At 40.6% G+C, this 22,556-nt stretch overlaps 1 protein-coding gene across 1 annotated transcript in view; it reads left to right on the top strand.

Annotated features, from left to right (window-relative positions):
• The window catches only part of Ncbp1 (nuclear cap binding protein subunit 1), a 47,298-nt gene extending 31,838 nt beyond the window's left edge, over positions 1-15,460 (top strand). The window contains exons 13-23 of the mRNA XM_008847656.3: positions 951-1,013; positions 1,659-1,733; positions 3,488-3,591; positions 4,937-5,059; positions 6,410-6,512; positions 7,008-7,101; positions 8,344-8,447; positions 10,249-10,363; positions 11,018-11,146; positions 11,595-11,708; positions 13,885-15,460. Coding sequence (XP_008845878.1) covers positions 951-1,013; positions 1,659-1,733; positions 3,488-3,591; positions 4,937-5,059; positions 6,410-6,512; positions 7,008-7,101; positions 8,344-8,447; positions 10,249-10,363; positions 11,018-11,146; positions 11,595-11,708; positions 13,885-13,998 — 1,138 coding nt within the window. The 3' untranslated portion in view covers positions 13,999-15,460. The remainder of the gene's footprint in view (positions 1-950; positions 1,014-1,658; positions 1,734-3,487; positions 3,592-4,936; positions 5,060-6,409; positions 6,513-7,007; positions 7,102-8,343; positions 8,448-10,248; positions 10,364-11,017; positions 11,147-11,594; positions 11,709-13,884) is intronic.
• Positions 15,461-22,556: the final 7,096 nt, after the last annotated feature.

Genomic DNA, 22,556 nt, shown 5'->3' with positions numbered 1-22,556 from the left:
CCAGAACAAGGATACATCTCTTTCAAAAGCGGCTGTAAATTTTTAGGTTCACAGTTGAATTAATACAGTTTAAACAATATTGAACTCAGTATAAACCCTATAATACCTAAAATTGAATGAGTTTTTATCCTTTAAAGAAGATCTTCTTTTCATTTTTTGGGGGGGGGTGGAGTCTCTTTTGAGACAGCATGTAGCCCCAGCTGGCCTGGAACTCACTGCGTAGACCAGGCTGGCCTTGAACTCACAGAGATCCACCTGCTTCTGCCTTCTGCCTCTTCCCACACCTGCTAAAAATGAAAATGTTTAAAAGATCATGTGTGTAAGAGATTATACTTTGGCTCTGCCATTTGTAAATGATTTGTAAATGTTTATCTGTAATTTCTTTTAACTGCCTCCATTTCATCAGTAGTTACATGAGGAAAATAGTATGTTCCTTCTTAGTTGGGAGAGTTATATAAGGATAGCACACAAAATAGTGCTAAACTGTGTCTGCCACTCACCTAAGAGGAGGAAAATGTAGCCTTGTTGTGAGAACTGAGGGAGGGCACTATAAAAGAGTCAGCAGGGCTAAAGAGATGGCTCAGAGGTTAAGAGTGCTGGCTGCTCTTGCAGAGGACCTGCCTTCAGTTCCCAGCACCCACATGGCAGCTAAGAACTGTCCATAACTCCAGTTCCAGGGAATCTGGCACCCTGTTCTGACCTCCAAGTTCATTGTACACCCTGGCTGCACTTACATACATGCAGACAGTATACTCATACACATAAAAGAATAATAATTTTAAAATGAATCAGAAGAGTCACAAGAAAAGAAATGTCAGAAGATAAAGCTACAGGTAATGGGTGTGCTTGTCAATCATAAAATAAGGTTTGTCTGTATAATAAAGATTATTATATATTCATGGTCTAAAATCTATTCTCCCTTTTCTTCCGTGCCCCTCTCTCCAATGTAGGTTTATTAATTGGTTTTCTCATCATCTAAGTAACTTTCAGTTCCGTTGGAGCTGGGAAGATTGGTAAGTGTAATGTTTTATTCTTCCTCTTTCTATAATCAAAAAACTTAAGTATCCAGACTATGGAGATAGCTCAGTCTGTAAAGTGCTTGCTGTGCAAACATGAAGACTTTGATCCCCAGAACTCACATGAAAAAGGCAGGCATGGAGTCATGCACTTTTAATCCCAGCACTGAGGCTCCTGGCAGATCTGGAGCCCACTAGCCAACCGGTCTAGCCTAATGAACTAGTTCTAGGCCAGTAAGAAAACCTATCTCAAACAAGGTGGGTGGCTGCCAGAAGGACACCTAAAGCTGTCCTTTGGCCCCCATGCACAGATGCACGCAGGGACCTTGATTTCTGTTTGCTGATTTATTTATTTAGAGACAAGGTCTCACTTTGTAGCCCTTGCTAGCCTGGAACTTGCAGTGTAGACCAGGCTGGCCTCAAACAGAGATCTGCCTGCCTCTGCTGGGTTTAAAGGTATGTGCCACCACATCCAGAAAAGGGAAAAATAATTTAGAATTATCTTAAAAGAATGATGTCTGAAGTATTCATTTCATTGATACTTTGTTACTGTATATAGATGAAATAATAGGTAGGAACTACAGCAAGTTGGGTAATGCAGATTACGTGTAAGACCTTAATATAACTACGTTTCCTCTTTAGGTCAGATTGTCTTACTCAAGATCCTGAAAGTCCCAAGCCAAAGTTTGTAAGAGAAGTTCTAGAAAAATGTATGAGGTAAGGTCTTTGTGTTTTCTCCTTCATTTAGCTCCCCTAGGTTCGCTCACATAATTTCTTTCTCCTTTGCATTAACCCTAGCTGACCTGGAACTCACTATGTAAACCATCCTGGTTTCTATCTCACAGAGATCCACCCACCTCTGCCAAGTGCTGGGATTGAAGGTGTCCACCATCATACCCAGCTTCACAATATCGTTTCTAAATCTAGGTTCTTGCCTATCTTCTCACTTTTTTTGAGAATTTTATGCATGAATATTATGTTTGCATTTTTTTCTACCCCTTCCAACTTCTCCCATGTGCACTTCCTCTCAATTTCTTGTCCTCTTTATTATTGTTAACATGAATATACATACATTTGTAAATATACATATATATGTATAACATACATATGTGTGTGTGTACACTGAGTCCACTTAATGGTGCTAGTGTGTACCTATGTTTAGGGCTGCCCACTTGGGATTTAATAGCCTAAGGGAGCTGGTCCCTGGAGAAAACTTTCCCTCCCTCAGCATCCATTGATTGCCTGTAGTTTTGAGGTAGGACCTCATAAAATTTCCCCCATCCACTTTGGCTTGTCAACTGCATTAACTAGCAGCAGATGTCTTGTCCCTCTGGCTCTTACAATCTTTCTAACCCCCTCTTCCTCTATGTTCCCTGTGCCTTAGGTGTAGAGGTTGCATTGTAGATCTTTCACTTAGGGCTGGGCACAGTACAATCACATTCTATTTTGACCAGTTTGGAACTTTATAATAGTCTCTGTTGCAAAAAGAAGCTTCTTTGAGTCGTGAGAGGTAAACTTGAATTTGGAGCTAGGACCATCTTGCCCTTTTTTTTGTTTTGTTTTTTATTTTTGGTGTTTTTGGGTTTTTTGTTTTGGTTTGGTTTTGGGGGGGTTTTGAGACAGGGCCTCCCTGTAGCCCCAGCAGACCTAGAACTTGCTGTGTAGACCAAGCTGGCCTTGAACTCAGAGATCTGCCTGCCTCTGCCTGCCAAGTGCTGGGATTAAAGGCAGGCACCACACCCAGCTCCATCTCACTTTTTAATCAGGATTTAGGCCTAAAATTCGGCAACCATAGCATCTGGATTCTAAATTAAGCAAATAAAGGTTTTTGGTTTTTTTCCCATGTCTTCCATCTTTCATGAGCCTTTCCTATTTTCTGGTGTAAGCTTTTCTAAGCTCAAAATGTATTTCCACAACCTTCCTTGGATTCATCTATTTAAAGATAAATATTTGGGGAACTATGATCTGGGCTCTAAATGAGTATTTTCCGGGGGGAAGGGTGTTATTGGCTCCAGGCCTTTGGAGGACACAAATTCTCTCTCTCACTCTGGGTAGAGGTATATCCCTTTCTTCCCATCCAAGCCCACGTGGTTTCTTGCCTTCCTCTATACTATGAAGTATAAGTACTTTCTCAGGCAGTAAGAAACTTGGCTCCAATTATCCCGTTTGTATTTCTTTGGTGCAACACAACCAGTGTCCCAACCATACTAACTTTACCTCCTCCACCCAACCCCACTGTCACTTCACATCTTTTACCCCAGACTTGTGGGCCTCTTACCCCACACCCCAATGCAGTCAGGCCTGAGTTTACTTATGCTGTTTTTCAAAGGGTTTACGCCTTTTTTTTGCCCCATTTGATCCTTGGTTGTCAGATGAGTTGGGGATACCAGAGATTATAGCTTTCCAGGCAAGTTGGGTGTTATCAAGAATAAAACTGATGATATTTTCTGAGGTTCTTATTTGTGTTATAGGTTGTCTTACCACCAGCATATATTAGATATTGTTCCTCCTACCTTCTCAGCTCTATGTCCTGCAAACCCAGCCTGCATTTACAAGTATGGAGATGAAAGTAGCAGTAAGTAAAAAAAAAAATCTTAAAAAAAAAATATGCAAGTATGCTCTGAAGTCAGTTATTTGTAGGTGGAGAAATTGACTGAGGCTATATTTCCTCTATTTGGAAAGTAGCCTGTCACCAGCGACTGCATATTAAGGATTTTGTTGTTAATCTAATTAGTTACTACTAGCATAACTTTTTTCTAATTTATACTTTTTACAGTATTTTCTCCATGACATTTTAAATATGGTGCGAGGAATAGTAAGATAAATGTATACCTAGAATGTACTGGAACAGAAAGTGTGTATTTATTATGGTGATTGCCTGAATTGGTTATCTTCTGATAATGGTTCAGGTCTGATGTTAGTAGCAATGGGGCACATGGCGGTCTACTTCTAGGTTTGTTTACATTGTCTCTGAGATTGCACTGTGACTCAGAGGAGCTAAGATTTGCTGTGTCCTTTTCTGCTCTGTGCCATGTTTACATTTAATGAAGGCAAGGTGTTGTGCAATGCTAATGACTGCTGTGGAGTTAGGTGTCAGGTCGGGCTGCTGAGGTTGCATGGAGCAGATCCCAGACCATCAGTCAGCCTCACATTTTGTGCTTAATGTCTTGGCTCTTCATCTAGAGTGTAAATTGCTTGATGACAAAGGATTTTTGTTTTGTTTTTGTGTGATTGTCTTGTTTACTTTCTGGGAAAAGTTCACAGCAGGTGTTAGTTACATGACTGTCCTTATATGACCTGTAGTAGACTTCAGTCATTACAGGTCTCAACCTTCTAATCTTATGTCAAGATTGCCTTTTTGGTTACCTCTTTGACTATATTGCACTGAAAGTACATTTCCTATTGCTCTGGTGATGCCTTTACAGTAACACAAATTTTATACCATAAGCACCCAACAGATCCTAACCAATAGTAAGCATGCAGGGTTGCCTCAAATAAGCATCAGAGAATGTAAACACAAGAGATTGAGCGGAAAGCCTCTCTGTGGTCAGCAGCCCTCACCTTATTTGTACTCGTGTCCCAGATGAAGGAAGAGAGGGTTATGGGCAGAAATGAAAGAGAAGCTTTTGAACTTAACAGCTCCTGGCTAATGGAGATTAGTATAAGACAGCTGAATTATCCTGAAAAAGATCACCACCCAGTAGTGTTTGTAAGTGTTGAAATGAAAATTAGTTTTAGGTGAAAAACCATTGACCTATTAAGTGAAACTTTCATGTATAGTATCATACAAGGTTTAAATACTGATCTTTAAAGATTATTCTTTCCAAAAGAAAGAACTTGGATTTTTCTTCAGTTTCTCAGTTATCTATTGATAAGGGTAGCCTTTCGCTTGATCTACCTTCCCCTCCATTCTGTTCTAGATTCTCTTCCTGGACATTCTGTGGCACTCTGTTTATCTGTTGCTTTTAAAAGTAAGGCAACTAATGCTGAAATTTTCAGCATTCTGAAAGATGTACCAAATCCTAACCAGGATGATGATGACGGTAAGACAATTACTTATTTTTTTCAGTGGAACTATGCACAGATCAAGCAAAAGCATAAGCATAACTCTGATATAACACGAGTTTTCTCAAATTCCATTGGTTGCTCATAAGGCGGTATGTTGCCTGTGGTCAGAATCACATATTTTCACCCTTACCTGAGAAGCAGTCCTAACAATCCTGTGAAGCAGTTTATATTAAGAATATGAACCAAGGCTGGAGAGATGGCTCAGCAGTTCAAAGCATAACTGCTCTTGGAGAGGACCTGGTTTTGTTCTCAGCACCCACATGGTGGCTACCAACATCTATAACTCTAGTACCAGGGGATCCTACTCCTCCTTTTGACCTCTGAGGCACCAGGTATGCATGTGATGCACAGGCATACATACAAGCAAAACACTCATACAGATAAAATAAAAATAAATATTTCTGCTTTCACTATCCAGATTCCTAAATGGAAAGACTTAGTGTGTTGGATATTTTTAGTATAATGGTTATTTTCTCCAAATTTTAAGCTATTGTAATACTAATGCTTGACACATTTACTGAGTATGTACCATTTCAGCCAACATCTTAGCTTTGTTTTGTTTTCTGAGCAGAAGTGGGAAAGTTTCCAAAATGAAATACAAGTTTACCTGAATTGTGATTGGATAAGGACAGAAGGAGAGATTTGTCTTGTCACTGGATAAGACATAATGAAAGATTTAGTTCTTTGTAGTAAGTGAATCTATGTATTGCTCTAAGCCAAATCAGGAGAGTAGATGGCAAGTCTACAGAGAACCATTTGGTTGGGGAGTATATACCTAGGAAGATCAAGTCAAGACCAAGATAAGAGTTTGTTAGATATCTTAAGTCATAGTTTTAAGTGTTTACTGATTTTGATAATATTTCATATCACATAGACAGAATATGAATAAGGAAATATGCATGATATTTTGTTTAAAGAAATGGATCATAAGCCAGGCATGGTTGCAAGTCTGTTAATCCCAGCCCTCAGGTGGCAGAGGCAAGAGGACTGATGACAGTTCTAGGCCTGGTCCATACAGTAAGTTCCAGGCCAGCCAGCACTAGTGAAATCTTGCTTCAGAACAAAATAACAACAAAAAAATCATTGAATTCTGTAGAAGAATCAGGAAAACCATCTCCTAAAAAAAAGAATTATGGTTATGCTTAATTTTGTATTTTGAATATTTGAAATCAGTGGTGGACTTTCGTTGTTATGATTGAAAGATTATTAATGTTAGTGTCTGAAATCATTTGACTATGAGCATGCTGTCTGCTTAGAATTCCAGGTACAGCATCAGGAAATTAGTGTTTACATTTTTTAAAATGTTACTGTGAAATATTTTTCAGATGAAGGGTTCAGTTTTAACCCATTGAAAATAGAGGTCTTTGTGCAGACTCTGCTACACTTAGCAGCCAAATCATTCAGTCACTCCTTCAGTGCTCTTGCAAAGTAAGTATAAATGTTTGAACAGCAGTGCTATAGTAATTTTGGCTTAAAACTGTTAAATATGAAGTTCTTAATAGATCATTAGAGTGAGGTATGGTTGGGTGACTAAAACACTTTCCATTACATCTCGCAGCCTCTGCGCACAGCTTATTTACTTGCAAGGCATTGCTAAAAACCTAGGTTTTCAGGACAGCCCCTTATACAGGCAGAAGTTCTCAGTAGCTTTTGAAAGGACAGTAAACAGAAGCAAGAACCTGCCCTAAGGTTGACAAGAGTTCGAAAGAAAAAGAGCATGTAAATGTCCCTCTCTGAGACGTGGTGACCGCTTCCCTACAGGCTGAATTCCTAGTTACGTTTTCCATGCCCTTAGTGTTTAATATTTGGTTATTTTGCATCTGGTTATTACATTGTAAATTGAGTAACATTGAAAAGGCTTTGAAAATATTAAAATAGCTAATGAATAATTATTTGTGATGTTTTTCTCCCTGTTGTCAAAAGGTTTCATGAAGTCTTCAAAACCCTAGCAGAAAGTGACGAGGGAAAGTTGCATGTGCTGAGAGTTATGTTTGAGGTTTGGAGGAACCATCCACAGGTAAAAATTATGTAGTTAAGATAGTAAGGCCCTGGCTATGTAGATTCACATAACAAAATTAAATTTGATACTGCTTGGAGAACGCTTTTTAAATGTGTAAACTTTTTTGGTACCATGGGAATAATAAACTGCACACCTTTAATCCCAGCACTGGGGAAGCAGAGGCAGGTAGATCTCTTGAGTTGAAGGACAGACTGGTTTACATAGTGAGTTCCAGGCCAACAGGGTCTACAGGAAGACCCTGTCTCAAAAAGATTTTTTTTTTTTTTTAATTTCATTTATTGGATGTGGCATGTGCCATAGTACCTGTGTGAAGGTCAGAGGACAACTTTCAGGAGTTAGTTCTCTCCTATCGTATGGTTCCTGGGGATCGGACTCAGATCTTGGGCTTGGTTCCACCTTGCCTGCTGAGCCATCTTGACAGCCCTTAATACGTTCTTTGAAAGGCATTGTGATTTGGTTTTGTGCTACAGTTATCTCCCCACATGTTGGGTGCCGAGAAAGAAAATTGCTGCTTGACAGAGTCTGCAAATTGTGTCTCTACAAACAAGACTTAGATTTCTTAAGTCTTGATATATTATTTACATTCTGTGTATTAAGGCATTGAAATAATACTAATAGACATTTAAGACTCTGATAGTGTTTCTTTTTTTTAATTTGAGGGGATTTCAGTTGAAATTACATATATATGCTTTTTGTTGGTTTTTCCTGTAGCCCCAGCTGGCCTGGAACTTGATACATAGACCAGGCTGGCCTAGATCTCACAAAGATCCACCTGCTTCTGCCTCCCAAGTGGTGGGACTAAAGTTGTGTGCTACCACGCCCAGCTTATATATGCTTTTTATATAGGTATTATCACTTAAAGTTTTTTGTTTTTTGTTTTTTTAAGGTTAAGCGCTACCATTCAGAGTTTTTTCTTTTCATGTAATCGTTACTGTTCATACAGAGTACCAGAGCTAAGCAAAATGCAGAATAAACCTTAATACCTACTGGTTAAGTCAGGAGTGACTATAATCGTAGCACTTAGGAGGTGATAGGAAGATCAGAAGTTCAAGGCTAACCTTAACTACATGAAGCCCAATTTGGAGGGTGGGGCAAGGGGATGACCTACTGGTTAAACCGGTTGTCTCCATTGCTATTGAAACTGAATTTTATAGACTCCCTGTTTTATTTTCATAGGATTATTGGGGTTTTTTTCCCTACATAACAGTGAGGCTTCTCCTGTTTGTTTTCTCATTGTAGATGATTGCTGTATTGGTTGATAAGATGATTCGTACGCAGATTGTTGATTGTGCTGCTGTAGCAAACTGGATCTTCTCATCGGAGCTGTCTCGTGACTTTACTAGGTTTGGACTAGAATTTGGAGCACATAGAAGAGACAACATTTACCCATCCTAAGAGAACATGAACTTTATAAAATAATTCCTATCACCTAGTAACATTTTGTATTTCTGGAGTTTCACAGGCTTTGCAGTTGATCAGAATCAAGACTAAGCAAATGATGTGCATAGAGAGAAAATAAAGTCTATCACAGTCCTATTCTCCACTGTATCTGTTATTGCCAGTGCACACTGATCTGTAATTGACTAAATCCTATAGTGACAGATTGATCAAAGTTGTTATAGGCCAAAGAGATGGCTCAGTGGGTAAGGGTGCTTGCCATAAGCATGACAACCTGATATCCCTGGGTTGGATCCCTAGAGTGGATGGTGGAAGGAAAGAAATGACTTCCTGCTAATTGGCCTCTAACCTTCACATGTGTGAGCACAAAGACACACAGACACAAAATAAATCAATTTAAATGTGTTTAAAGCCTGTTATGGCAGCCAAGTTAGCATACTCAAATGAAGACAACAAAAAGCCATTCTCAGATTCTCAGACATTCAGAACACTAAACACCCACATATGTGGTGAGCCTTAGCCTGAATGTTTTGTGTTCTTGATCCATTTCCTGCTTACCATAAAAGTTGTTCCATTGTTGTTATACTCTGCAGAATAGGAAAATGCCAGAGTGCTTTAAGTAATTTACCCAGTTACACAGTCAAAGCCATGAATTTAGCCCCAAGCATTCTGAGGTCATTCAGTTACTCGAGTATTCCTAACTCCATAAGTCTTCCCTGACCCCTACCAAGACTTAGAGGGCTCTTCTTTTGTCCTGCCTACTAACATTATCATGGGTAAATTGTTTGATTATTTTCCATTTGAATTGTCAACTGAATCCAAATTTACAGAAAGAAGTTCTCCTGTGCTGTGTCTTGAGGGTAGGAGGCCTAGCATGCAGACAGGACAGCAGAGCTGCTTCTTAAAATAAACCATTTATAGAGCAGGCATTTAAAGAGCCCACAGATGATCCTCCTATTTGAACTATTCTTGATGACATAGCCGATATATAAATGTTCATCTTTTGGGACTGAAGAGTTGGGTCAGAGGTTAAGAGCACTGGCTGCTCTTGCAGAAGAGGTTCAAATCCCAGCACCCACATGATGGCTAACAACCGTCCATAACTCCAGTTCCAGGGGATCCAACACCTTCTTCTGTCCTCCATGGGCATTGCATGACATGGGTGCACTTAAAATAAATAAAAATAAAGTCACGATAAATAATTAAAAATAATAAATGTTCATCTTACTTTTCATCAGTCTGTTATCACCTAGTAATTTTCTTGGTTATCCCAATGTAATTTGCTGAATGTGTATTAGCTAAGCGTGTAGTGTGTAAAATGAGCCTCAGGTAAGGCTCCATGGTGAGAAAAGTTCAACACTGCATATCATCTAGAAGAGAGATGTATTTATTTCTAATGTTTAGTGTCTTATTAAGAGACAGATGAAGACAGGACACAGCATTGCTCTCTGGGAGTGTACCTAAGTCCAGTGGGTAGAAAAAAGATGCTTGCACAATTCACAATAATTGTGAATTAACTAGTGCTGGAGAAGGAAGCCTAATTCTGCCCACAGGGTAGAAAGCTATATCAGCTTTTAAGAATGATGCACTGGTGCCAGGCGTGGTGGCGCACACCTTTAATCCCAGCACTCAGGAGGCAGAGGCAGATGGATCTCTGTGAGTTCAAGAATGATGCACTGTAAAATTATATGTTTTATCTGTAAGTACATCTTGGCATACAGTAACCAAATGCCATATTACTTTAAGGTTGTTTGTTTGGGAAATCTTGCACTCTACAATTCGTAAGATGAACAAGCATGTTCTGAAGATCCAGAAAGAGCTAGAAGAAGCTAAAGAGAAACTGGCAAGGCAGCATAAACGAGTAAGTCATGTGTTGATTATTAAAAGAAGCTAAGCTCAAAACTGGAGGATATTCCAGATCCATTGCTTTGATAGTAGTTTATTTTTTGAGTCACAGGTTGCACAAAACTGTTCAGAGAGCAGATAGTTTATTGTATGGGGTGGTCCTGAATAGTGTTGGCCACAAAGGTTACTTTCTTTAGTTTATCATCTCTGGTTTGGCTTCCATTGCAGGGTTTCTTGGTTTTAGGTGTATTCACCAGAATAGAAAACAGTTTAATGATTGAGCGGACCATGGTAGTGACACCACCCCACTGATGTTACCAAGACCAGTGCCACCCAATTTCCCCACCCTAGCAAGGATGGGGTTGCCGCTAGAGCTTTTCCCTGTAAGGACGTAAGCCCTTAAATATAAAACCCTTCCCTGGGGCTAGGGATATAACCCAGTGATAAAATCACCTCCTTGGCGTCTCTGAGCTCCTGGTTTGGAGCCCTAGCACCCCTGCCTCAAATTAAAATTAGTGAAGCCCAGCACTGGGGAGGCAGAGGCAGGAAGATCATGAGTTCAAGGCCAGCATGGCCACAGTGGGACCTTGTCCACACAACAAAAAGTCCTTCCCCTTTCTTGATAGATTTTATGCACTGAGCTGTTGTTTTGCTCCTGTGCCCTTTGCAGCGAAGTGACGATGATGAGCGAAGCAGTGACAGGAAGGATGGGGCCCTTGAGGAGCAGATAGAAAGACTGCAGGAGAAAGTGGAGTCTGCCCAGAGCGAGCAGAAGAACCTGTTCCTCGTCATATTTCAGGTAGGTCGGTTTGGGACATGTAAAAACAGTCTATTCTTTTAGTTTGAAAAATTGCTGTTTTTAGTTTACAAAAATACTAAGAATATAGAAATTTACAAAGGAATGTCACCACTTGGAGACCACCATGAGTCTGCAGTTTGCTCACCATTTACGCACCCATCATATTTATGATTTAGATGGCTGCACTTTTTAGATGTAGATGCCAAAAAATATTACTGGAAAAAGATAAGTCATTTTGACATTAAAGGCCTTTATGTGTTGCTAACAGCAATGGGCCCTCTCACATTGCCAGTCCCTTTCTAGATTGGCAGCACTTCAGTGAATCCTGAAAGTTAGGCGTCCACACCGTCGGGGGAGCAAGTGGGACTTGAAGACCCTTGGTTAGGAGTTTGTTTCAGGAGTTAAAATCCTCCCTCTAATGCTGTTCAACTTTGTCCATCCTTTTCAGCGGTTTATCATGATCTTGACTGAGCACTTGGTACGCTGTGAAACTGATGGAACCAGTATATTAACACCGTGGTATAAGAACTGTATAGAGAGGCTTCAGCAAATCTTCCTACAGGTTTGTGAGGGGCTTTGAGCAGATAGCTTTTAGCCAGTTTTCAGCCACAGAGGTTTTCCATTTTAAAAAGTCTTTAGCAGTCTAGCACTATAGCTCAGTGTTAAAACCCTTGTCTGGCATGCATGAGGCCCTGAGTTTTTTTCCTTACCACTGCCAAAAAATCCTCATGAAATTTAGCAGGAGGTTATGTAGGCCCTGTACACCCTGTAGTTCATGTTCATTACTGCCGCTACTGTTCATCAGAAGATTTAGACTTAAATTGGTTTTATATCACTCAGACTCTGGGTTGCCATTTTCTTTTTTTAAGAATACTTTTATTCCAAAAAGAGGCAATTTTTAACACATTTTTCCAGAAAAAAAACTTGAATCAGGTTACATAAAAATATGTATGCAATGAAGTTTAAGGGTAGAAAAGACCAAAGCTGGATGTGGTGATACACGTCTTCAATCCCAGCACTTGGGAGGCAGAGCCCAGCAGATCTCTATGAGCTCAAGTCTGGCCCAGTCCACCCAGCAAGCTCCAGGCCAACTGGAGTCACAGGGAGACCCTGTCCCAAAAAGACCAGAGGGGAAAAAAAAATAGACCAAAGGATTTACCAACATGGGGTCCACTTTGGTAGAATAATGGTTTCCGTTACCTCTGGCTTTTTTTTTTTAATCGTAGTTTATTGGGCTTGCTAACGGAGCATAGGGTGAGGGTTTATTTTCAGAAGAGTGGGCACCCCCTCATTTATGGCTACAGTGGAAAGTCCACACTCAAATATAGATCCTGTGACTTCCTGACAGCCGCACAAAATGGTGAGAGAGGTGCCTCCTGGCATTCTCAGCATATATATTTTTAGCCCCTCCCCCACATGCAGCTCCGGTCGACTGATTGGATGGGAGGGGTAACTGACTCCCCCCTGGACTCCTTGATGAGGTGTGACTATAGCTTGCTGGCATAGTGATCCGAAAACACTTCCAGTTAACACTCCACCCCTTCCTCCAGCTCTTAAATTCTTTCTGCCAACCTCTTTATGCAAAAGTCCCTGAGCCTTGGAGGGGTGGTAGGTGTGGGATGGTCTTCCTCCTGTTGTGACAAGGCACTGAAGTTTCAGGTCTCTGCATTGTCAGTTTTCCATGGGCTATTGGCCCATTTCAGTGGGATTCCATCTGTACCACGTGGAGGCCAGATCCAGGCGCTCTCAGGCAGTCTACTGAGTTCTCAGCTCCATGCCAGAGGGAGGCCAGGTCAGGCACACTTAAGCAGTGTGCTGAGATCTCAGCCCCTACACTAGAGGGAGGCCAGAACAGGCATTCTCAGAGTGTCCTGGGTTGCCGTTTTCTATGCTAGAGAGCCCAGGATAGCTGTAATCTAAAATGTAAGAAAACAGTAATTGGATTATAAAAGTCCTTAAAAAATCTCATGTTCACATGATAACAGTGCCTGAAGAAGCAAGGTAAGCTTTCTGAGGTTTCTAAAAACCAAGCGCCAACTCCTCCTTTCAGCTGAATTTAATGATGTACAGGGAGCTCACATTGATTTTTCTTCTTCAGACACTTAATTCCCTGCAATAAAAGTTCGATTCGTTTTTTTTTTTTTTTTTTTTTTTTTTTGTCTTTTTTTGAGACAGGGTTTCCCTGTAGCTCTAGCTGGCCTGGAACTTGCTATGTAGACCAGGCCTGCCCTTGATAATAATAATTCTTTAGGCATCCAAATAGTAATTCTCCCTAGATATATTTAGTTATTGCCAGTTCAAAAGCTTATTGAGAGCCCCAGTCCTATGGGCATCTCTGAGTGTATTTCAATCTGAGACGAGGTGCTCTCACTTCTGAAGCTTTGGCTCCCTATGTTTGGAGCCTGTCTGGGTTTCTGTCTGGTTATTGGGACACCTGCTGAACCTGGTCTGTAGTACGGCTGCAAGCCGCAGCTCCTGTCATGTCTTGCATCATGAATTGCATTTGATGAAAGCTGTAAGAACTATTTGGTTTTGGTTTTAAACTGTTAAGCATCCCTTTTCCCATTTCCTTACAGTTTCTTAATGTTGGGGCATTTCAGGAATCCAGTGTTTGTCAGCATGACTGCTTTTCCCTGCTTGTTTTCATTCCTCAGTGTGGGTGGGCTGCTGAGGGAAATGGTCTACAAGCTTGGGTGTGTGCGTTTTCCTGACTCCAAAACTGTTTACTGTGTCTACAGCATCACCAGATAATCCAGCAGTACATGGTGACCCTGGAGAACCTGCTCTTCACTGCCGAGTTGGACCCTCACATCCTGGCCGTCTTCCAGCAGTTCTGTGCTCTGCAGGCCTAATGCTCATATTGTTCCCTCATGTCGAGATTTTTTTTTTAATACCTTAAAATAATTTGTCTTATTTTTGATGGTTTGAATGTTTCCATTCATTTCTTACGGGAAATGAAGTTGAGGGAGGACAGTGAGGAGTAGGGCATTACCCTAATTGCCCCTAAAGGGCAAATGTTTCCTGGTGACTGGGATAATGTAGTGTCTGACATAGGTGACAGACACTTTTTGTAATGAATTTGATACCTTTTCTCCTTAAGGCACAGACAAGACAGTAGATCTGAGGCATGTGAATCACAAGGTCAAGCTTACAAAGTAGTAGATAGAACTAAGAAAGGTTATTACCAGGTAGCCAAACTTTTCACTGCTCCTGGATAACCAAACGTTGCTGAAATAAAACTAAAACTATGTTTTTTAAACTTTGGTATTTCATGATTTATCACCTTAGTCTTTTATAAAGTTGTTGGTTTCTTACTGAAAGTATACTTAACCTCCATTTGAAATTTTCTCTTGAAAGTGTTAAGTAGTATCTTATGCTACTTATTAGTATAGAAAATTGTTACTATTTCCCAAATTTGTATAAATCACCTGAGAATCTTAAAACTTTAAACTGTGATGAGTTAGAGTGTAGATGTCATTGGTTCTAATGCCCTCAGGTGGTTCCAGGTTTGGCATTGTCAGAAAACATCATTGTTTCCTGTAGCCTCAGGGATCTATCCAGGATCCTCTAGTAAGTCACATGCTGACATGCAACTAGCAGATATATTAACTGAAACTGTACTTGGAATTAGGTGTGGATTTGGGTTTTTTCCTCTGTAGATCTTGGTTCAAATTAATTCCTGAGCCTGTCAAGGCTTAAATGAGCATTTTGTAAAATAGTATACAAGCAATTATCTGACATTCCAAATTTCTAGGATTTTTTTTAACTTTTCATTAAACCTTAGAAGAAAAATTTACAAATAATCCTACTATTACTATTTTTGTGCATTTGGTATCTTTTACTTACTACATTCTAGTAAGTATACATTAAGCTTGTCCGTGTTTGGATATATGGTGTCTTTATCATACATTTCAGTGGCTATAGAATATAGTCTGCTCAATACACAGGAACTCCTTGGGCTTTTAGATACCATATCATTTAAATCAGGAAGTCGTTAATCAGTAGATCAAGCTTATATGACAGGTACTAGAGAAAGACAAAGCCTGGGTTCTCAGCTAAATATTCTCTTACATTGTTCCTCCTACCCATTAAACATAGCACACACTATGTAATTAAAATGGCTCCTGTCCTCAAGAAGGCCTGAGCCTTCAATTGGCTCTGTAATCCTTTCACAGTCCATAGTGGAGTCTGGCTGGGTATACTTGTCCCACATGCTGGAAGTTTGTGCTTTCACTTTTTTCTCTTAATTCTCCTTTCCTGTGTAATGGTTGTTCCTAGAATCTGTTCATTAACGTGTCCCTGGTCCATCCCAGTCTGGGTGCTGGAAAAACTGAGTTTTAAAGAAGGAAAGATGCAAAAGCAAATGATGACCAGTTGCTGTCCCTTCTAGTGGGGCTCACATAGACATAAGGGTGGCATGTCACTGTATGTCATACCTCACAATAAATTTGTTAAGTTGCACTGATGCCATTTAACATGCTTTTGTCAAGGTGGACATGTGCTGCTTTCTTAAGAACTATGTTATCCCTGGAAAGGCAAGGGGAGAAGCCCCACCAACCTGGGCAGAGCAGGTTTGGCTGCCATGATACCTGGACACAAGGATTGGCCTAAGTTGATGCAGATAAAGAACAGACATGTACATACCATAAACAGATCACATGATACTGGCCTTGACAGTAAGAACTCATTAACTAATGGCTGTTACATACCAGGTACAAGATTCACCTTTGCAACAGGCTGCATAGATACAAACAGGCCCATGGAGAAATTTGCCCACAGCCAAGGACGACTTTAAAGGGCAGTGCATCTGGTGAGACAGTGCAGTTTAGTAGCGGCCTGAACTCCCAGTTAGTGTTTTCATCAGGCTAGAAGTTTTTTTACTACATGGAAATCTGGCTGCCTGTTCAGATTTCATTAAAAACATTCGTATTTGAAAAATAAACTAAACATTGCTGTGTTGGGTATTTATATAAAGAACAATTAGTAATAATAGTCCCAAGTTACTTGTGTTTGACCTTTCACCCAGTATAATCTGCAACAGTTGTTATGCAGTGAAAAATGAAATGTATAAACTTCCTCTTCTGTTTGTTTCTGAGGGATAAAAAGTCACATCAAGCCGGTTGTGGTGGCACATGCCTTTAATCCCAGCACTTGGGAGGCAGAGGCAGGTGGATCTCTGTGAGTTCAAGGCCAGCCTGGTCTACATAGTGAGTTCCAGGACAGCTGGGGCTACAAGGAGACCCTGTCTCAAAAAGACCAAAAAAAAAAAGTCACATTAAACTTGAAAATATCCAGTTTACATGAACTTGAATTTTTGTCAAAATGATGCATGGACCATTGGCTAAACTATTTGCACTAGTCTACCTTCCTGTTGCATAGACACACACTATGTAACTAATTTGAAATGGCTCCTGTCCTCAAGCCAAAGGTTAACCATTTAAGGCACTGGTAACTCACCTCAAACTACTTTGTACTCCTTTCCCAAATGCACAGCAGCTTGGCTAGCTCTAATTGAGCTACATTCTAGAGAAATTTATAGGTCTCCATTTCTCTTGATCTTTTCTTTGTATATATTGGTTGCTTCTAAGAAGTGCTCGCTGATGGGACCTTTTGACAAGATTGAAGGAAAATCTCGCTAGCTAACCTGATCCAAATGCCTGTGGAATGAGGTTGTGACTGTCACTTTTTTCTCTCAGAAGTGCTAAGTGTGGGATCAAGTTGTCTTCCCTCCTTGGATTAAATGAGGCACATAGTAGTACTTTGTACAGCAGTGGCACTTTTTAAATCTTTTTTTTTAAATTATTATTTCTTTTATGTGTATGAGTGTATTGCCTGCATGTATGTGAACGCTCCCATGTGCAATGCCATGGAGGTTAGACAAGGGCATCGGATCCCCCTGGAACTGGAGTTAAGAATGGTTCTTAGCCACTATTTGGGTACTAGAAATTGAACTCAGGTCCTCTGCAAGAGCAGTCAGTGGTTTTAACCACTGAGCCATCTCTCCAGCCCCAGCAATGGCACTTTTATCTTAGGGGTAATCAACAGCTACTTAATTGGACTTAAAGCCTTCTCAATGGGCGAAGTCTCATGTGTGGCACTGTAAATATAGCCATGGTTGAAGAGGTCATAGATCTTAGAGAAAATCCTGTCTGTCACATCCCTAGACAAATGTAATTTCTTACTATATGCTGAATATGGATCCTTATATTTATAGACAAGTATGCCAGTCACAACTTATCAAAGAAGCTTTGTTTGCAACAGACAGAGACTATTACAGAGTTCCAAAACTGGTCACACACAGAATGTCTGTGAGATGCCCAATCCTAAGTGACACATCTGCAGTGGAACTTCTACACCTAAGGTTTATGGAGCATAGTGGAACAAGGGGTAAGAGAATACTAATGCATCTCTCAGCTCTCATCAGCAAAGCTTCATGCAACAGAGGGTAATGAACACAAAAGGCCTCAAACATCCAAAGTGTAGAGAACAAGAATCTGCATAATGTGGGTCCTTGCACAGGACACCCATATTAAACTTTACCCACCCAGGGCTTGGACCATTGCAAAAGAGGGTGTAGAAAGATTGTAAACACCAGGGGAGAAAGTACATGACCATAAGGAAACAGAGGCTTACTGGGATCTTGCTCATATGAACTTACAACAATGGTGACAGCATACACAAGACCCATGCAAACTCAGACAAAAACCAGCATAGAACTGGAGAGATGGACAGGAGTCACAGCTTTGGAGAGGAACTATTGGCAGCTGATCATTGATGGGTGAGGGAGAGTGGATCTTCTTTACAGGACTAGCACTAGACAGGCTAAACAGGCTCCAGTGAATGAACTCACCGAGGGACATGAGGGTACACAAACTTGTCTCAGTAGGCCTTAACATATGTGACAGAAGTCCTGTGGGTGGGCTATGAAGAAATGGAGATAGAGAAATGGGCAGGGGGCGCTAACTATGACTAGGATGTAAATCCACAAACATTCAATAAAAATGTGTTAAAAAATAAAACCAGGAACGAGGAACCAGGAAAAAAAAATTAAACAGCACTGGAAATAAAACAACACTTACTGACAGAAAAAGTGTATAACCTCAAGAGCATTAAGAACTTTTGTTGCCGAAGTTTCCAATAAAAGAGAGAAAACAAATGGAAGAATGCTTGTAGTTCATACACTTGACAAAAAGCTCGTATTTGTATTATGTAAACTTCTGTCACTCAATTTGATAATGATAGACAACCTAGTAGAAAAAAATGGGAAAGAAAATTGAACAAGTATTTCATAAAAGGATATTCAAATGGTATGATGGTTGATCTTCACGGTCAATTGGACTGGATTTAGACATCTCATCTGAAGGTTTGTCTGTGAAGTATTTCCAAAGCGGTGAAATTGAGGATGGAAGACTCATTCTGAATGAGGGCGGTGCACTCCATGGGCTGGGTCTCTGAATAAAGAGGTAAGGAGGAGAAATGGAGCTGATCAGCAGCATTCATCCTTCTCAGCTTCCTGACTGTGGACACAATACCAGCAGCTGTCTCAAGCTCCTGCTGCCATGACTTCCCCTGCTAGAGAAGGTGTACCCTGAAACCACAATGCAAACAAACCCTCATGCTGTTTCTCTTTAGGTATTTGATCACAGCGACAAGAGTTATACAAATGGCTAGTAAAAGTGTGGAAAACTATTCACCAGGTAAATGCCAGTTAAAACCATAAGGTAGCATTACAACACTAATTAGAGTGGCTAAAACTAAAAAACAAAAATGGAAAATACTAAATATGAAGGACAGTTTATCGTAGTTTGCTTTCAATTGCTTGGTAAAAACACTGACTAAAGCTGGGTGTGGTGGCACATGCTTTTAATCCCAGCATTTGGGAGGCAAAGGCAAGTGGATCTCTGAGATCAAGTCCAGCCTGGTCTACATAATGAGTTCCAGACCAGGTAAGAACTCAGGGCTGGAACCCAGAGATAGGAGCTGAAGGACAGGCCACGGAGGTATGCTGCTTACTGACTTGCTCCTCTAGCCTGTGCTCAGCCTGCTTTCTTGCACAATACAGGACCACCTGCCTAGGGATGGCACCACCCACAGTGGACTGGGTCCTCCACATCACTCAATAATCAAGAAAATATCCCACAGACATGATCACAGGCCAATCTAATGAATGAAATTTCTCATTTGAGGTTCCCTCCACTTAGGTGTGTCAAGTTAGCAACTGAAGCTACCCAGCACAATTGACCCCTTGTCAACTTGACACAAAAAGACATTGCTATTAAACCACAACCTTTTCATTTCCTATCCCCAAGATCTTATATTAATATTACAACATAAGACAGTACAACCTTAAAAGTCCCAGACCCCTTAAAAATTCAAACACTTTGAAAGTTCAAAGTCTCTTTAAAAAGTCTTTTTTAACTTTGGGCTCCTCTAAAATCCAAAAACAAGTTAAATACTGTCTTATTTCAAAAGGGAAGAATTGTGCACACTTAAACAAAACTGAAGTCCAGAAAAATGGCTCAAGGCTGGACATCTGGGATTCATTCACAATCTTTTGGGCTCCAAATGGCTTGGGCAGCGCCACATTTTTTGCTCTGCCGTCCACAGCACATGGAGCTCATCTCATAGGCTCAGGCTGGTTCTACCACACTTCTGCTGTTGCCCTTGGTGATTACACTATAGTCCTGGCATCTCCAATATGCTGGGGTCTTTACTGAAACTGAGGCTGCATCTTCCCAATGGCGTCTCCTGGCCTCTCAGGGTGCAAAGCCTCAGATTCTGTCCATGACCCCTTCAGTCCTGGGGGTCTTCATAATGAAGTCACACCTTCACCAAATGGCTTCTGACTTCTCATAGTACAAAGCCTCAGATTTTTTGTACAATACTTTCATGCCTTCAACATCAGTACCACCTGGGAGACTATTAACATTGCCAAGTTCTGCCCGTTTGATGTGCAGCCTTGCCACCCCTGGACCATAGCTTTTGCGTGCTGACCCCAAGGAAATACTCCCCATAAGATTTCACCTTGATGAGGCTGATTTCTAGTTACTCACAGCTGATTTTTTTAGCCCTAGCTAACTAGCATCAGTTAACCCAGTAAAACAAAAGGTTTCACTTCCCAAAATTCTTAATCCAAAATATATCACACAAACAGCCCTGGTACAGTCTTTGCTCCCCTTGAAGCTTCACAAGCCAGGCCCCTGTCATCTAAACCTCTTTCAGCATTATTTTCCAAGTTTCAAGCTCACTAAGCTTCACTTTTCCAGTCCAAACCTTAAAAACTTTCACGATCCTCCCAGACACATATATCAAGTCTTATCACAGCAATACCCCACTCTCAGTATGAATTTCTTTTCTAGTTACTCTACGTTGCTGTAGTAAAAACACTGACCAAAACCAACTTGGGGAGGAAGGGGTTTATTTGGCATAGCTCACAATTCATCATCAAGGGAAGCCAAGGCAAGAACTCAGCTGAAACCTGGAGCACAGACCATGGAGAATAGCTGCTTACTGGCTTGTTCGCCTGACCTGTGCTCAGGCTGCTTTCTTATATGACACAGGACCAGCTGCCCAGGGGTGGCACCACCCACAATAGGCTGAACCCTTCCATACCACTCAACAATCAAGAAAATGCACCAGAGGCCAATCCGATGGAGGAAATCCCTCAGCTGAAGTTCTCTCCACCCAGGTGTGTCAAGTTGACAACTGAAGCATGCAGTGACACACTTGTCCTGCTTCCAGGAGTATATATTGGGAAAATCACTCCTGAAAATTATTCAGCAGAATCTTAACAAAGTTTCTTCGTGTGTGTGTGTGTGTGTGTGTGTGTGTGTGTGTGTGTATAGTCCAATAATTTCAGGAGGAATTGATAGATACCCAGTAAATGACAAACACAGTCAATTTCATTGCATTGTTTGTATGAACCAAAAACCTGGAGACAAAAATATTTATCAGTAGTAAAATAAATAACATGTTTACGTCAGTGTAATGCAGCGGTGTAATGCACAAATTATAGCAGCATGCAACAGTGAAGAAATTATGAAGCACTGCTGACCAAACCTACATGGAGGAACATGCTGTATATGATTTCATGCAAACAAAATTCAAAATCAGGCAAAACTAGGATTCAGCCCAGGATGGTGGTTACTTTTGTGGGAAAAGGAGTGGTATTGAAAGCCTTTTATCTTTAGTAATTTGTTTCTTTCTGAGTGCTGGGGGCACAGAATACTGATTTTGGTGAGTTCGATATTGTTTGTTAACTCTTCTGTATATATGTTATACTTCAATAAAAACGTTTCTTCAGTATGAAGACAATTAAAATGACAATTGAAATTCACTACAATGCGGCCTCAATTTTATCACCTATTAAAGATGCCAAAAACCAAAGTTCTTGGCCAATCTCACACACATTCCCATGTCTTCTTTGTCCTGCCTATGTTGCAGGGTACTTAACCTACCCCCCTACCCCCCCCCAAAAAAAACCAAAAACACAGAAATCTTTTAAACTTTCCCTGAATTTTCACTTGAAAAAATTTTTGATTTTTTTTTATGTGTATTTTTTTTTTGTCTTCATGTATGTAAGTACACTGTGTGCATGAAATTCCCACACAGGTCAGAAGAGGACATTGGAGTCCTTGAACTGGAGTTACCTACAGTTGTGAAATGCTGTTTGGGTGCTGGGATCTCAAGCCAGGTTTTCTTCATGAGCAGCCAGTGCTCTTAACTTCTGAGCCCACTCACCAGCCCTGAATTGTCACTTACTTTTAATTTCCATTTACTGGTAGTATCTTTACCTTTGTAATTTTTTATTATTTTCCCCCTTTTATTAATTTTCCACCCATTTTCTAGATTTAAAGGAGCTCGACTCATTTTCATTCATAATTGTTTTTGCATTTAGTTTTTATGCTTTGTTGCTGTAATGCAGAATGCTTTCTTTCTATGAGTGTATGTGCTCTATACTCACTTTACAAGACATTTTTTTAAATTTACCTGTGTGTGTGTGTGTGTGTAGCCCCAGCTGTCCTGGAACTATGTAGACCAGGCTGGCCTCAAACTCAACAAAGATCTGCCTGCCTCTGCCTCCCAAGTGCTGGGATTAAAGGCATGAGTGAGCCACCACTCCTGGCCTATTTATTATTTTTATTTTATGTGTATGAGTGTATTGCCTGCATGTACATAAGTGCATCTGTGTTGTGCAATGCCTGAGGAGGTCAGAAAAAGGTGTTGGATTCCCCTTGGAACTAGAGTTAAGGACAGTTGTTAGCCATCCATGTGGGTACTGAGAATCAAGAGCAGCCCGTGCTCTTAACTGCTGAGTCAACTCTCCAGCCCCCCCACTTTTTAAGTGACTCATTTGTACAAATGTTTTCATCTCCAATATGTTATTGGTGTATGTGTAGTGCCCGAGAAG

Source organism: Nannospalax galili, unplaced genomic scaffold, assembly GCF_000622305.1.
Source record: "Nannospalax galili isolate Female #2095 unplaced genomic scaffold, S.galili_v1.0 scaffold263, whole genome shotgun sequence".
Classification (NCBI taxonomy): Eukaryota; Metazoa; Chordata; class Mammalia; order Rodentia; family Spalacidae; genus Nannospalax; species Nannospalax galili.
The sequence above is the reverse complement of the archived record's forward strand: the minus strand, read 5'-3'. Positions and strand labels throughout refer to the sequence as shown.